Source organism: Topomyia yanbarensis, chromosome 2, assembly GCF_030247195.1.
Source record: "Topomyia yanbarensis strain Yona2022 chromosome 2, ASM3024719v1, whole genome shotgun sequence".
Lineage (NCBI taxonomy): Eukaryota > Metazoa > Arthropoda > Insecta > Diptera > Culicidae > Topomyia > Topomyia yanbarensis.
Window position 1 is genome coordinate 396,230,874 of NC_080671.1, and position 17,472 is coordinate 396,248,345.

At 39.1% G+C, this 17,472-nt stretch overlaps 2 protein-coding genes across 5 annotated transcripts in view; both read right to left on the minus strand.

Moving 5' to 3' along the window:
- Positions 1-1,838: 1,838 nt before the first annotated feature.
- Positions 1,839-4,633, minus strand: LOC131684852 (uncharacterized). Its single transcript, XM_058968067.1, has 4 exons — positions 4,487-4,633; positions 4,060-4,268; positions 3,801-3,996; positions 1,839-3,025 (listed from the first exon to the last, which is right to left on the minus strand). Exons 1-4 carry the CDS (start codon positions 4,527-4,529, stop codon positions 2,739-2,741), a joined length of 735 nt encoding a protein of 244 aa, XP_058824050.1. The 5' UTR covers positions 4,530-4,633; the 3' UTR covers positions 1,839-2,738.
- A 5,436-nt stretch (positions 4,634-10,069) lies between these two features.
- Positions 10,070-17,472, minus strand: part of LOC131684853 (uncharacterized) — a 28,135-nt gene continuing 20,732 nt past the window's right edge. For all 4 annotated transcript variants that reach the window (XM_058968068.1, XM_058968072.1, XM_058968071.1 and 1 more), the window contains exons 2-4: positions 11,912-12,198; positions 11,230-11,357; positions 10,070-11,167 (exon numbers count right to left, since the gene is read on the minus strand). In XM_058968068.1, coding sequence (XP_058824051.1) covers positions 10,901-11,167; positions 11,230-11,357; positions 11,912-12,198 — 682 coding nt within the window. In that variant the 3' untranslated portion in view covers positions 10,070-10,900. The remainder of the gene's footprint in view (positions 11,168-11,229; positions 11,358-11,911; positions 12,199-17,472) is intronic.

Sequence of the window (17,472 nt, forward strand, 5' to 3'; positions counted from 1 at the left end):
GAGCAGCAGTCGGAGTCGTAGTGAAAGCACCAGTCAACGCCACGAGCGTCATTCTTTGCAGATGGTTTAGCTTTGACTGGACTGTCACCACCTCTCCCCTCTGCCACCACACAAGGCATCCGTATGACAGTATTGGACGTACAATTGTCGTGTAAATCCAATAGATGTATTTAGGTTTGAGACCCCAGGTCTTTCCAAAAGTTCGTCTGCACTGCCCGAAGGCCATGTACGCTTTCTTGACTCTGAACTCAATGTGAGCAGACCAAGACTGTACCCAACACAAACGATAACTATCAAGTGTAGAAGATTATTTCAGCCGAAAGTATGATTTTTGTAACCATTGGCTTATAGTTCATGTAAATTTTCTTTCGTCCTTGATTTGTTATAAATAATTAGCTAAAAATATACATTTTTGAAAAAAAGGTCGAAAATTAGACCGTTTTACTTAGGTCGCTTGTAATTATAATAAATGTACATCTGATCTACACATATTATACATTTCCGGAATTATACACACGTCAATACTTTTCGAACTGTGAGTTGTTTGTTTCGATCGGATTCTTTCTGAATGACATATTGAGAAATAACTAAAAAAAGTGCCCAAAACTCCTTTTTCAAAGAAATCTCATAAATGCTCCTTTGAAATAAAAAGGAGATTTTGTTTTTGTATTCAGCGACCCCAAAATTGACTTTGTAAACACCTTTCTTCTTAAATTATCACGAAATATGAAAAAATAAGTTTTCTGTAATAAAAATTTAGAGCAAAAACAAAAAAAGGTAAGCAAAAAACGTTTTTTGAAAAAAAAATCGAGCTTCTTTGAAAGAGAAATTGAATATGATTTTCGTGTTCAGCGACCCAAAATCAATCTAGAAAACACTTTCTCTCATAACTTCATTTTTTTTTGTAAACTAGTGTAATCTTATTTAAGACCAAAAGAGATATGTAAAAAACAGAACAATTTTCAATCGATGCTTAATAACATCAACAGTTTTTATCGGATCTTCGTGAATTATTTTTTTATGAAAAATCAACTAAAATGAGTAATTTTACAAAAAAGTTCTTTTTTTAACTTTGGTTGCTCTTAACCCTAAATTTTTGATACTTAACCAAGAATACGTCTGAAAAACCATTGGCACCAGCTTGATCGCACCTAACCGTAACGCGAGTGGCGTCGTGAAAACTACCACATAGGAGTTGACTTAAGCTTAAAACTCCGAATGTATATATTATTCGTTTTATAATTCAACATCCTTGCAAGCAAAAAACATTCGTGTAATAAGCTAAATAAACTGCTCTTGCAGGAATGGGAATCCGTAAAAATTAAAGAAAGTTAGGTTGAGTTCGACAGTTTAGTTTGACTGAAACTGTCATCATTAGGCTTCCTGTTTCCCACACCTTAGCAGTCGAATTTCCCACCTTCCCGGTTAAAACGTCGACAATTTAAAAGTTTCTCAGAACAACAATACAAATTCGAAGGTCTGTTATGGTAATGCGAGCTCCATTCGCCAGTCATTCATTTTATAATAGACTGATACAAGTGGACGCGTATGGTGATACTTCAGGTTCGAGTGATCCTATTATTTTCATAATGTGCTTAGGGATCTTTAGTTGCATCTCTACATATACAATTTCGGGTTTGGGTCAGGTTTATCACATTTTCATTTTTCGAGTTCGGGTCGGGTTCGCGATTTTCAATTTTAAATACTCTGCCTTAGATCCTGTCACTAAGCTGGTGTCGGATTCTGATGAGACGAAGTCGAAACGCAAACTCCATAACGAGATATGTGATAGAATTTCGGATAAATAGGATTCAATTTGTGAACTTATTATTCTGTTTACTACAACATTTATTGCCAATATTTAGTAAGTTGAATATTAGATCGCGATTCATTAAATTGCCTTAAAAACTAGACACTACAATTCTATGGTTTGTAAACGGTTATAAAATACCATCAAAAGTGTCCGAACAGAAAACGGTAAAATGTAAATGAAGATTGACAACATGTCATTGTTCTGTATTTAACCTTAATCGAATGGACGGCTCTAGTACGAGATTCGTGGTTGTAATACATGTCTTTGTTTTCATTGGAATAAAAATAAACTTTAACTTACATATTTTTCATTTACACTAAAAGTTCAATTGGAAGATTTTTTTTTTGTTTTGAACTGAAACCTGCCGGATACGATCGCCATATGAGCAAAAAAACGGATGGAATATTAGAAACATATTTTAAACATAGTATAACGCTAACAATGAAAACAACTAATTAGAAACTTTCGAGTTCGATTTTTGTGCTGATAATTAATACAATAAGAATGATTCAAAATCTTATTAAGTTTTTTCACAATTATCGCAAAGTCGTACTTGAATCAAGTAATATTCTGACGACGTCTGCTTAGGTTAGAAAATGTAGACAGGTATATTTTTGTGAGCTTGCTGCTCGTTTGATTTTTCGTTAAGGCCACATATAGTGCGATGTTGTCCCCCGGGACCAATCTGTTCGATAAAGTTCGTTGAGGTTATGAGTTTGCTTTCCCGCGTAATCAGAAATCTAAAGGGGGAGAGCTGTGCGAGTGTCACTCGGGGGACTGGCAGACATTTCTTTGCTGATTTGTGTTGTTGCTAAAATACGGTGAGTGTATGCGTTTTTAGAAGCACATTAAACCTGTCGTCTATGCACGACACGATAGCGATAAAATTAGTGCTTAAATCGTTTCCCCTCTACAGGATGGGCATTTATATGTAACCTCCGCTGTGTAGACTCCGGCTGGTGTGATGCGATGACGGGTGGTATCCGGGTTCCTGCATCTGCATCTGCATTACCAGATTCTTCGCCTCGCGGCGAAGTTCGTAAGATTTCTTAGCTTCCTTGTACAGTAGTAGCGCGGCTAACCCGAGCAGCATGAAGCTCACCACGGCCAGAGCATAGGACCACGAGAGTACGTTAAATTTCGGGTACATCAGCCAGTCGCGACGGTAGGCGTTACCGCCGAATATGGCCACCGCTAAGAACATGAAGAATGCTGAAATGGGATGGAAAGGTTTTCGATAATTTATTGCTGTCTAATATAATGTTATTAGTAACGTGCTTCGGTGGGGGTTTGATGGACTCTAGCGGACGAACCAAATCCAATTCGAGTAAATTATTTCTTGCGCATATATTTCTTATCTTAAAAATACAAAATATGCAAAAATAAAATATCTATTTCATTTTTAATTTTGCACTGGAAGACCCCCTTAAGGGAAAAGATACTAATTAATCAGAAAGAGTTATGAAGCTATATGCAGGGACTAAAATAGAATATTTTAACAGATTTAGCTTAATAAAAAGAAGGGAAACAATATGCCCATTTTGACAGCCTAAACCAAGCGGTTGATAAAAACTGGTCTTCACTGTATTACAATGAGCAGTGATAAACTTTGATAAAAATCTGTCGCAATCATTCTAAAGGATTGGTATAAAATTAATTTGATTCTGTGCTGCTATTAATTTAAAATAACCAGTAATCGAGCTTTCGGAATGCCGTTATGAGTCTAATCGGAATGAGAGTTAGAATATCAGATAGATCGAGACAATCCAAAAAAGTGAGGCGAAATAACTCGAATCAACTCTTCGAATGCTGCTTTAAGAAATGAATTTATGAAATGAAACAACTTAAGTGTGAACAACGTTTGATTGATTGCTTCGGCACAACCGGCTCGTCTAGCTCTATATTCCTATTGGAATCCAAATGACAGTCAGTAGCAGCCGTGCAGAAAAAATGATGCTTCAATACCTAACATCATATTCCTACTTACATGATGAAGCAATTCCAATGAACGAAATCGTAGTCAACAGCCATTCGTAGCGCAGTACAAGTTTCAGAGGCCATCTCACCATCTCGCAGGCCATAATCACTAACGATCCGAATGTGAATAGAAAAGATAATGTGACAAATGCTTGAACCACCATCAACCAGCCGGGAAGTAAATATTCCCGAATAACATAGTACTCCTACAAAAGATAATGACAGTATTAATATAAAACAAATAAACAAAATGTTAACCCGGTCCGTACCTGGCTGAAAATATGATGGCATCCGTTGAACAACTTCGGAAACTGATAGTACGGATAGCTGAAGTCCTTAAAGCAGTACTCCCACAGGCCCATATTTTTAAAGCTACTAAACGACTCGTCATACGACTCGATCCAATAAGGCGAACAGAAGCTCATCATTAGGAAGATAGACGCCACGTAGGACAGAATGGCTCCAAGCACTAATGCATCTAATAAGAAAGAAAACCATTACATTAATTAACTGAAACTCCTAATGCCTACCTTCATTAGGCACATTTCAACTATTTCACCCCACACTGTACCACTAGGTGTGTACTTTAGATTCACCCGAAACGACATCTCCACTGGTGGTGGGAGGTGTCATATATTCCATTCGAATTTCAGCCCATTCCCAGGCACTTTGCGTTCCAGCAAACCCCATACTTACTGGAAGCCTTCGGATACTCGTTCTTCTCGATAGTCGAGGACATGGCTAAGGCACTGCAACCTGCTGGTATATCCTAAAATCCGTACACAATCACTCCCGACACACTTGTCTCGACCGCTCCAGCACCAGACTCTGTTGATTGCATGAACCGATCGTGAATTCCACTGTCAGAGCTACCAACGGCAGAGAAGTGAAAAACTATTTCGTTGATCGCAGCTGTAGTGGTACGGTAGGCAGCAGTTTGTTTATGTTCATTCAATCGCATCATTAGCAAGCATTCCAAACAAAGCCACACGACGATGAAGAAGAGCGCTCCCGTTTGTGTGAGTGAATATCATGAGCAATGTACGATGTGGCCATCGTTTACTACATACATACCTGCATAGAAAGCATAAAAATGACACGCCTCGGAAGGCAAACAAAATAAGCAATGAATGAGTCACATGTTAATTGGATCAATTTTCTTGTCGACATTCGATATGTTATGTAGTTTGATTTGACGGTTTGTCGATGGACCGTACGGTATTATTGCGAAGGTTCGTTTCATGCAGCTCGTGAAAGTCTTCCGGAAAACTGATCCCGTGGGATCGCTTTGAGTGCGATTCGCGGTGATGTTGAACATATTTTGCGATCATATTGTGCTTACAATTCCCGGAAGATATAAAAGTGTTGTTTACGTGTTACTCGATTCTTAAAACGAATAATTTTTCTCAACATAACGCATCGATCCACGTTTCTTAGCAATCCATGGCATGGCTTCTCGAGAAAAACATCCCTATTGGTAAATCGCCAGCCGACTGAAATTCCAAAGAGGACTTCTGGAGATTCTTGACTATGGAAACAGACGCCAGTTTGACAGCCTTTGTTAAATTAGATATAGAATTTGCGTTTCGACTTCATCTCATCAGAGTTCGACACTAACTTAGTGACAGGACTAAACTGGCGCCAGGTTAACGCTAGCTCCAAAAAACGATAAACCTCTAGTCCTACGTGATGTCTCACAAGAAAAGGCGTTCCGATTAAGCTGATGAGAAGCAAATGCAATTTGCGTTTCGACTTCGTCTCATCAGAATCCGATACTAACTTAGTGACAGGACTAAGGTAGCGTCGGATTGACGTAAAATGTGAGGTGTTGTTCTCTCTCTAGTTTATTCAAACTGTGTTTTACACTAAAAGAGTCACAACATTTTACATATCAGAATTATTCAACGGAGAGATATTAATTAGGTGTCTTCTACAAAGTTGTAGAACAAGCATTTTGCAATAATTCTACTGAACATCTCGATATTCTATCTCTTTTCTACGATAGCAAACCATAACTCGTGTTAAGTACTACAATTCTTCTGAGCATAATATTGAGCTAAATCTAACCATGATTTCACAAAAATGTATAGTTCGTGGGAATCGAATACACCCAGGTTTTTTTACGCGGTTTTTCACGAGGTTTTTTTACGCGGATTTTCCAATTAACGCGGTTTTTTTTACGCGGATTTTCCAATTAACGCGGTTTTTTTACGCGGATTTTCCAATTAACACGGTTTTTGCAAGTCCTTTTGAATGCAAAAGACTTAGACTTTTTACTGAAAAAAATTTCTAAGTCCTTTTAAATGCAAAGAACCTAGAAAAATTTTGTTTTTATTTTGCGCGGATTTCGCCATTAACACGGTTTTGGCAAAAAATATTCTAAGTCCTTTTGAATGCAAAAGACTTAGAAGATTTTCGGAAAGATGGAAGAGACGGGTCTGGAAGATTCCTTATGGCCCGCACCTTAACAATATGGGTGTTTTCGGAATGGTCTTCAAGAGTAGGTTCCAGAAATCGATTTTTGACGCCATTTAGAAATCAAAGATGGCGACTTCCGGTTTAGCGAAATTCGCTATAACTCAATCAATATGGGTATTTTCGGAATGTACTTGAAGAGTAGGTGCCAGAAATTGATTTTTGACTCCATTTTCAAATCAAAGATGGCGACTTCCGGTTTAGCGAAATTATCTATAACCCAATCAATATGGGAATTTTCGGAATGGTCTTGAAAAGTAGGTACTAGAAATTGATTTTTGACGCCATTTTGAAATCAAAAATGGCGACTTCCGGTTTAGCGTAATTCGCTATAACCCAATAAATATGGGTATTTTCGGAATGGTATTGACAAGTAGGTGCTAGAAATTTATGTTTGACGCCATTTTGAAATCCAAGATGGCGACATCCGGTTTAGCGGAAATTCCCTACAACCCATGCAATATGGGTATTGTCGGAATGGTCTTAAAGAGTAGGTACCAGAAATTTATGTTTGGCGCCATTTTGAAATCCAAGGTGGCGACTTCCGGTTTAGCGAAATTCGCTATAACTCAATCAATATGGGTATTTTCGGAATGGTCTTGACGAGTAGTAGACAAAGATTGATGTTTGACGCCATTTCGAATTCCAAGATGGCGACTTCCGGATTAGCCACATTCACTATAACCCAGTCAATATGAGTGTTTTTGGAATGATCTTAACGAGTAGGTTCCAAAAATTGATTTTTGACGCCATTTTTAAATCCAAGATGGCGATTTCCGATTTCGCAAAATTCGCTATAACTCAATCAATATTGGTATTTTTGGAAGTTGAATTTGTAGTACAAATAGTTTTAATTAAACAGTTGAATTTACTTAAATTTAAGCAATATGTTTAATTTGAATAAATTCAAACCCCCATCTCACACCACATACGTCTCTTTCTTCTCTCTCTTCCATTCTCACCGCACTTTCCTGGATGAACACATAAAAATATTTTGCATTGTGCTGGTTTATGATTAGATCCTTATATTTGAGGGTGATTAACACGATTGCCCAAATTTTTCATGCGAGAATTTCGGTAAACCGGAAGTCGCCATTTAGAATTTTAAAATGACGGCAAACATCGACGTTTGTCTGTTACTCGTCAAAACCATTCCAAAAATATCCATATTGATTGAGTTATAGCGAATTTCGCTAAACCGGAAGTCGCCATCTTTGATTTCAAAATGGTGTCAAAGATCAATTTCTGGCACCAACTCTTCAAGACCATTCCAAAAATATCCATATTGATTGAGTTATAGCGAATTTCGCTAAACCGGAAGTCGTCATCTTTGATTTCAAAATGACATCAAAAATCAATTTCTGGCACCTACTCCTCAAGATCATTCCGAAAATACCCATATTGATTGGGTTATAGCGAATTCCGCTAAACCGGAAGTCGCCATCTTTGATCTCAAAATTACGTCAAAAATCAATTTCTGGCACCTACTCTTGAAGACCATTCCAAAAATACCCATATTGATTGGGTTATAGCGAATTTCACTTAACCGGAAGTCGCCATCTTTGATTTCGAAATGGCGTCAAAAATCAATTTCTAGCACCTACTCTTCAAGACCATTCCAAAATACCCATATTGATTGGGTTATAGCGAATTTCGCTAAACCGGAAGTCACCATCTTTGATTTCGAAATGGCGTCAAAAATCAATTTCTGGAACCTACTTCTCAAGACCATTCCGAAAATACCCATATTGTTGGGGTGCGGGCCATAAGGAATCTTCCAGACCCGTCTCTTCCATCTTTCCGAAAATCTTCTAAGTCTTTTGCATTCAAAAGGACTTAGAATATTTTTTGCAAAAACCGTGTTAATTGCGAAATCCGCGCAAAAAAAAACTTCCAAAAATATTCTAATTCTTTCGCTGAGAGTTTTTTTTGCGCGGATTTTCGAATTAACGCGGTTTTTTACGCGGATTTTCCAATAACCGCGGTTTTTTACGCGGATTTTCCAATTAACGCGTTTTTTTTACGCGGATTTTCCAATTAACGCGGTTTTTACGCGTTTTTTTACGCGGTACGTATCCCCCGCGTAAAAAATACCTGGGTCTACTAAAGTTTAACAACTTCTTTTAACAAAGTCGGATTGACTAGCAGTCTTCGACAAAGTTGTAGACAATTAAATATCTTTCTTATTTTCATTTACAGTAATAATATGATGCATACAGTGCCACCTAGGGCCGAAAATGCGAGCTAGTGGGTTTTCTCCATGTATATTGTCGAAAAATCCCATACAAACTTCAGGCCCGTTGGTTCGGTAGCTAGACTTGTTCGATTTTCTTCAAATTTTGAATAAGTACTCCTGGTGGGACTATATGTTTTTAGAGAGCTAATACAACTACTCTTGCACACATCCCGATTCCTCCCCAGCATTACTTTACGGCATTACTTCGGGAAGAAGTTTTTTATGTGAACAGTACACACTCCTATCCAATTACTTAGTAGTTAGTTACAGCACCCATTCTTGACACACTACTAGTTTCCGACCATCCACACAACATGGCAATTTCTGTATGGTATTAGGAAAACTAGCGGTGAATCGAGAATTCCCCTACGAGGACAATCTGGGCTTCAGACTGTCTAATTTATTGAGCCCTTCGGTTCCCTTGTGCCATTTAGTACCACTTCCTCGTTGAGCTTTCTACTCGTTCGCGAACTACTCAATCTAGTCCCCGACGATGGATCTAGCCTACTCCGACGAAGAGTTCCCGGCGAGAGAAGTTCGAAAGCGAGCCAACCCAAACCAGTTCGGTTTGCTGGAGCCCCGGTGCGCCAGGTGGTGTCTCGTCGCGGTCTAATCAGTCTAGTTCCCGGCGATGAATCTGACTGTACGCTGACGGAGAGTTCCCCGGCAAATGAAGTTCTCCCGATACCGATTCTTCTTTGTTTTCGGTACCAAAACATCTTGAGCGCTTTGGCTCCGTTTCCGGTGCCATTTGGCACCGCAACTTGTTTAAGCCCTTCAGTTACCTTTTTGTGCCATTTAGCACTACTTCCATGATGAGCCATTCAGCTCCCCGACTTGTTCGCGAACTTCTCGATCTAGTCCCCCACGATGGACCTGGTGGACTCCGACGGAGAGTTCCCCGGCAAGAGAAGTTCTCCAGAAACGGAGCCAATCGGTTAAGTACCGAATACAGTTCGGCGATTCCGATGAAGCAGGGCATCCAGTTCACTAGTCACGGTCTACTCAGTCTAGTCCCCAGCGATGATTCTAGCTTACGCTGACTTGTGGGTTCCAACAGTACATCCGTTATTGGAACTGACTGCTTCTTTGGTGGTACTAGCTTCAGGGCCCTGCATAACGTAGTGAATATGCCGGTTGATCAGTTGGTTACGGTAGATAATTTTTCCTTGGTGACTTCCCTATATCGGGTTCTATAATGTGCCGTCTGATAGCGAAATTGGCACCTAAGTATCTGGCTTCGATATGTACATAGCGTTGTCTGGGTATTGATAAAGAGCGGTATTTGGAATTGAAGCCTCAGATAAAAAGAATAGGTCGGGTCATCCTCATTCTTACGATGCGAGTACCGGTCGAAATACCTGGAAAAAAGTTTCTCCAGATATTAAATGCATTTTAGCACTCCATATTTCGACAAGATTCGCGTAATTAACTTGTCGGAAACAAGTCGGGACAGATCGTGTTCTAGTACCTTAATTTTACCATCGTCCATATATACAGTGACGTTACACGCTTCTTACCTCGATACTAACAGACCAGGACCACGTTGAAAATTGAAAATATCCATCTTTCTGATACATTTTTTATTGATTCAAATGAAAATATTTCTATTAAAGTTTTTGCTTATCTAAAACTTACACTAAAACTAGACGCCCTAGAACTTGTTGCGCCGGAGAAAAAATATTCCGCCAATAAAAATGAGCCAATTGCGATTCTGCGTTTTGCTTACTAGTTTCACGCAATTTTGCTTATCATCAAAATCAATGATTCGGACTTAAAGCATTACTTGTTATCTTATTCAAGGCAGCATATCTGATTCGTTCTTCCTCGAAAGAAAGGGCTGGAAGGATGAATCTTGATAGTAAAAAAAAGGAAATAAAAGATGGAAATTATTTGAAACAATAAAATGAAGTAAGTTACCACGACACTAAAATATCCACGTGCTTTTAAGTTTGCTGACACTCGTTGCGATTAGTGTCCGGATTGAGTTACTGATCTAATTTGGCATTACGAATTGGAGTGTACTTTACTGTGCACAAAGGGGGAATTATTGCGTGGAATGTTCTGCCTTAAAAACTATTTACATTTAACTGTAAACTTTCAAACGTATGTTTCAACTTAGAGATTCTAATTATGGACGGCATCGCGTTTCGATTAGTACGACAGATTGTTACATACAAAACAAAAAATAATTGTAAAATTGCATACTAGTTCCGATCCATTGCAACACAGATTCAGATATCAGTATTTAAAATTGTTTGTAAAGTTCGTAACTCGCTCGCGCTAAAAGGCATTTTCTCTGGATTGTACTGTCAACTTTCAAAGGTAAAACGTTCTCGCTGTGCGCTTTTAACCTAAAATATTCGTCGTTCTGCGCTCGGCCACTAAGGGGCCCGCATTCAAGCCTTCGTTTCACTGTCAATCTGGAACCGGGTTTGCGACTCCTTCAGCTGCCGCCGTTTTCTCGCTTGCACGTGAGCTTCGGTCAGGAAAAGGGAGGACGCGATACCGCAGGCAACCGCCCCGATACAGGCCAGGATGAAAGACCATCCAAACCAGTTGTTGGCGTGTTCTGGCATCCATTTGTCCTTGTTGCCGAATACGGCGAAAATGATCACACCTATACCGCCGCTGATACCCGCACCCAGGTTGAGGTAGCCAATTGTCTGAGGAAAAATAGAAATGTGGTCAGTTTTCTGCTTCAGTCAAGGTTTAATAGATGACCTACCCTAATCAGCTTGACGAAGAATTTCTGATCTGGACCGGCGCATAGGAAGAACAGTAGCACTAGGATCATCGAAACCAGCACTCCGATCGCACACAGCGTGTAGAAGAATTGGGTCGCGACCATAAAAGCTGTAAGAGAAACAAACAAACAAATGATAAGTAGTGTGAGAAGAGGGTGTGACATGTGTCGAAGGTGTTCGATCATAAAAATGGTCATATATAGAGCTCTGGACACGAAAACAGTGGCGAGCTTTGTCAAATGTGAATCGACAAAAATGGCATTATTTCGTTAAAAATTGAACAATGCTCGGCTATTCGTTTCAAGGCATGTCAGTAAGTTTCTTCACTATCCATTTAAATAGAATTCACAACCATTATAGTGATTCCGGTTTGCTATCGTTACTAGTCTACGTGACATGAAAAGTTAACTAAATTAGTTCCGACACGCGAATGCAACAATCAATGAATCCAAACCGTGTTAAGAGCAGTGGATGGCGAAGTGGCGAGTGTGGCCAAGGAAATGGTTTCTTGGCTAATCTATTCCTGAAATCATGGATATTTTCCTTATAATCACTCTAGCAACATCAAATAGAACTGGATCTATCTTCAATTATTGAATCCGTTATTGATCACAACCAGCACTGATTAATTTCATCCCATAAAACTAACGTTCCGTTACTCACGTGGTATCAGGAATCCTCGAATCTCGTCGTACCCCTTGGTGAACGGATCGTACACCCAGCGGCAGCCGACGAAGAACCGCCGCTGGTAATCATCGTTAACGTCCGGCAGCGAGCGGAAGCAGTGCGTCCACAGTCCCAGCCGGTCCAGTTTAGCACCGGTGATGCGGTAATCACTCACCAGCCAGCTCGGAGTCGCAAAGGCAACCAGCACCGTCACAAGGGCTATCACGAACACTCCCACACCGCAGTTCCCGGCCAGCGAACGACGCTTCATCATGGCAATATCACTGCGGAAGGAGTCGGTCCGGGAAGGGAGAAGAAAACAAACAGAAAGAAAACAATTTAATTAGTACGTGTAGGTGTTGTGATGGTAGCATGCAAAATGACAGCGATCCGGGAAAACTTTATGATTTTTTGCCATTTTTCTCTACTGGGTATCTGCACTTGAAATGCAGAGGGGGGAACAAATTGGCGGTGGCACTTTCCGCAAAACTTCTTCATCGCCGAGGGTCTTCCCGCTTTATGATGCACTTGTTTCTCGCGCGAAGGGTGTTTTCAATTAGGGGAATTTTATGCACTTCCCGAGGGGGTTCATCCATGCATGACGCTTGCGGAATTCGCACACATAAGTCAACTATTTGTGGCATTGTTTAGCAAAAAAAGCACTTGTTCGAAATTCTCGACTTCGGTGGGTAACTCCAATCATCGGTGACTTTTTCCTCGCTACGGTGGTATTTGAAAACTTTTCATATTGCTGCCAATTTCACGGTAATGTGGAATCAGCACGCGAAAACACGAATTCAAACGGATACCTCTTTTTGAACTTCCACATCGCTAATAAGTTATGGAGAAGTACTTGGTTGGCAGCCAAGCCAGTTTTGAACTGATGACAGGTTATTGATGTTATCGGAATTTTATAGTAATTAAAATGTAGATTTTCATGTTACAACAGTGGTTAAATACAATGTTAACAGATTCAATCATCCGCATTAATGGATGAGGTCATGACCCAACCGTTTTTATTTTCAGATTGCACGCTATTTCTCTACAGGTGCTGTAAGGACCTTGTAATCAATCCTTTACCAATAGTGCTTTTTACTCATGTAACGTGGTACGGCAAACAGTAGCCATGTAATTTCAACGCTCACGTTGCTGTCAATATCGTTGAAAGAATCTTTTCGTAGCTCGATTGTTCATGACAAACTCTGTCGTGTCGTATATCGTATGAAATTTAACAATACTCTAATGAATGGTCATATTTAAACTTTTCGCCCGCTTAAAGGTCATCTAACCTAAAAGCTAGCATTGTTCTTTTCCCCATTCAAACCCAAAGCATATTCATATTCCGTGTCTAGTTCCATACGTTTTCTTTTAACAATTCACCGGGTCGTTGTCGCATATATGCGACAATTAGGTTCTGTCTGCACGCTTATGAAACTCGCCGTAAAACACCGTTAACCACAGCCGCGAAGCCACCACACATTTCTTGCATTGTTCTTCGACGTGAGAAGGTCAGTGTTTCGTGAGACGCAGTATTATTTCCCCCTTCCATGGGTAGAACCCTGAATAGAACGCCCACGTTAACTGATTTTGTGATATTGAACTTGTTGGTAATGTCTGCTGCTGTAGTGGAATACATTGTATACATGTGATCGAAGAACAAAACATCGCGTGAAATCAATTTACGTTAGTTACATGTTTTCCGGTCAGCCCCACTGATGTAAAACAAATAAGATTTTCAAAGGTGCAAATTATATAACATTTTCAATATTGTATCGATTAACATCGTTTCAATCACGACGTAAATAGTTCAATATGTTGTTTTGCCACAGGCGGCGCTCAAAATTGCATAACTCAAAGCGAAGAGTTATTTACTATTATTACTCTAATGATTGCTTCAATGAGAATCCGAAAAGCACCAGTTATTTCAAACTAGTGGTTTGGCAGTCCTTTAAGGGGGAATTATCACATAAACGTTCAGAATCATACTGAATCTTCGCGCGCGGTTAAAATAAAAAATTTTCATGTTAAAATGATATGACGAACCCACGTGAAATGCTTCGGGCATGTATACTGGCGAATAGTGTTATTGATGCATATCACTTGCGATATTTGTTTCCGTTACAGTCAATATGAGCATTGATAACATAAAAAAGAAAAACGTCTACATAGTTGACACATAATGAAATCTTCAAACGGTTCTAAAAGTTTCCACTCATTATCGACAGTTAGGGAAATGCACACCGCATGATTTGGGGCAGATATCAATTAGAGAAACAACGAATTGATGGAATGTTAAGTAGTATAAATCTGCCTATACCCAATGCAAGAAATCACCCATCATTTGCATGATCTGGCAAGGAAGAGGTGTTAGATGTAACTCTCTGCTCCGATGGTACTACGCATTAGTTGATGAGCGGATAAGGGGAATCAACGTAGACGACAACCTCAACAATCTGTGAGAGTCAATCCACGGAGCGGTGAGCACAGCAGCGCGAGAAGTAATAGGTACTGCTCAGAGACGACCCAGAAACGGTTGGTTCGATGAGGAGTGCCAGAGAGTGACGGATGAGAAAAATGCTGCCAGAAGCCGGATGTTAGTGTCTGGTACCCGGTAGAACAAAGAGCGATACAAGGAAGCAAGAGGAGCCAAAAAAAGAATTCACCGCAGAAACAAAAAGCAGTATGAGGAGAACGTCATTACTGAGGCGTAAAACAGTATGGAACAAAATGATATGCGGAAATTTTATGAAGCTGTCAATGGCGTACGGAGAAAAACAGCGCCGTCTCCCGTCATGTGCAATGACCGTGAAGGTAACTTGCTGACAGATAAAACTATGGTAGCAGCCAGGTGGAGAGTGCACCTCGAGACATTGTTCAATGGAGAGAATGTTAGCGCGTCAACGAACAGAATAAGGATAAGTGACGACGAACAAGCTGTGGAGCCTCCGACGCTAGAAGAGGTGAAAAAGGCAATCAAAGAGCTGAGAAACTGTAAGGCTGCTGGAAAGGATGAGCACCCGGCCGAATCTTTCAAACACGGTAGTGAGCAGGCTTCATTTTACTCATCTTTGCAACGAAGAGATAGAGAAATTTTTTACCCCCAATAACATGAGTTTTGTTTTGGTGCACAATTTTTGCCCAGTAACTAGGAGAGCAGAGAGAAACCGCATTCTCTCATTGTTGAATCCTCTTGCTTGTGACAGAGCAAAGCTTTATAAGATGCACTGTTGTTACCTCATCACAGTCTGGTGGAGCAACGGAGCTAAATTGCTCAGTTGGCAGATGAGAATAAACTAGCTTCCTCTTTACCCGCAAGGGAACCAAATTTAGTTCACTTCAAATCAGTGTTCGAATATTTCACTCGGCTTTCATGATAAATATTAATCCATCCACCTTCTGGGCATAGTAAAGATGTTTGAATTGGGCAGATCCTAGTTCAATATCAGAATAACATTAAGTGGATACACCATTATAGAGTTCCCAAAAATGGGCATATTTAAGGATTTTTTCTTATCACAAGAAAGTGATGAATCGAAATATTGCTAAATGAGATTTGTAACATATGCATAGAACCACAAAAATATTTCTTTCGAGTAATTTCATCACAAGATAGCAGATGTGCAGCATTTTCCTCCCCCCTGAGTTTTTTTGGTAGGGGTCCACGGCCTGACAACTATCTCCCGTAATTTTTGACATAGAACCAAAAACTTTATGACTTATGACAATAGCAAGCGACGTACGAATTTTTTCGATATGTTGATTTTTCGCGAAATGGCGTTTAAGCGAATAAACGCCGAAAATCGACACAAATAATTAGTTTATCCAAAATTAAGCAATATGAAATTAAAATCCCATGTACGTCACTGGAGAAATCAATTTCGAATATTCTGTGAAAATTACAAAGCAATCAAAAACCATTATTTGTTCAAGTTGCATTTCCTGCCAACTCAAAAAGGGTTCGAGAAAAATGCGTTTAAAGTTTTCAGTACACTCGAGGTTTACATAAGAGGCGTTGCGGAAGAATTGACAATTTGAACATTTATATCTTATTTTCTTCTTCCATTTTTTGGGATATTATTTTTAACATCCTAAAGCACATTTTAGACTAATAAATAAAAGTCGACCTTTTAAAAAATCTACGGTGGTGTAACCTCTTAAATGCCCATTAGACTGATAAAGGATATTGAGACTATTTCATCCTAATTATATTATAACCCTACTCATTTGAAGCATTTGGTTAGAGAAACGTCTGCCATCTTTCTTCATTTCATTGCCTCAAATGGCAGTGTGAATATTAAGGCACTCGAATTAAGTTTTCGTTGCGTTTAAACACCAGTATTCGACCATTTTCCGCCTTAATTCAATCTTTGCAAAAATAAATTCAACGTTATCCGCAATACATTCTCACAGACATGTTTATTTAAAAGTGTCTTAATATTGGTGCTCAAATGTCTATTAATTTGCTCCATCGAACGTGCATAGATTACACACTTAGTTTGAATTATTGAGTACCGGAAAATTTTAATCGGGTTTTAAACAGCAAGCCGTTCAGTATTTAGTAAACCAATTCTGTTACCAAACTCTCCGCAACATTCCTTTTTTATCCAAGCGTCAAAAATACTCAGAAAATTTTCAGCTGAGAATTGCTGACTTATTCAGTGATTCGGCCATTTAATTTAATTCAATTAAAAATATTCCAGGTTTCAGCAAATTATTCTTTAAACTACGGAAGTTGCTGAATAATGAATACTTTTTCGAATTTTTTTAAATCAATTCCATATCAACATTTGAATAGGGCTAATAAGATTTGTAAACAAACTTTTGTTTTGCTGATTTCTCTTAATTTGTTATAATTTCAATACAGAAGACATTTGAAATTGATTCTACCAAGGGTAAAGATGTTGATTCATGTGTATCTTTCGTGAAATTCAACTCGACAGCGAAATAATGAGCGAAATAAGTTTGTTTACAAAAATCTCATTAGCCCTTTTGAAGAATTGATATTGAATTGCGGAATTCCGTAAAATGTTATTTTACTGTGCAAATTGTCAAATGAAATTAGTGAAAAACTTTGTGGCTTATTGCGTATTTATAAATGGCTGGTTTAAATTAGCAAAGCATAAATAAAGTACTCATTTGATATAAAATACCGCCATTCTGTTGTTTTCGAAACCATCTTATTTTATAGGTTTTTTTCCAAACATGCTCTTTCTGTAACTGAGCATCTTATAACGAACACTCCCTCTTGCATTGGGTGAGAATTAATACTTTCGCATCCCCGCGGCGTGGTAGAGATATATGTGAACTCAAAAAATAAATCTCTTGATTCTCAAGAGCGTGTTCTCTCGATTTCGTTGGGAGCTAGTAAACAGCCCTACTGCGTTTAACTGCTGGCAGAGAGAAAATGAACTAATATCGAGAGCAGTAAGGAAGCCTGGTAGTGAGTAGCTGCACGAAATACTTCACCATACTCTTTTGAAGGTATGGGAAGAAGAAGAACTACCTGCTGACTAGCTAGAGTGCCTCATTTGTCCCTTATACAAAAAGGGATACAAACT

Excerpts from the sequence above, each read along its gene's own strand:
- LOC131684852 (XM_058968067.1), bottom strand. The coding sequence starts at position 4,529 with ATGTCCTCGACTATCGAGAAGAACGAGTATCCGAAGGCTTCCA. Across the intron at positions 4,269-4,486 it reads CGAGTATCCGAAGGCTTCCA|ATGCATTAGTGCTTGGAGCC; the intron begins GTAAGTATGGGG and ends CTTTCTTATTAG. Across the intron at positions 3,026-3,800 it reads CATTGGAATTGCTTCATCAT|CATTCTTCATGTTCTTAGCG; the intron begins GTAAGTAGGAAT and ends ATCCCATTTCAG.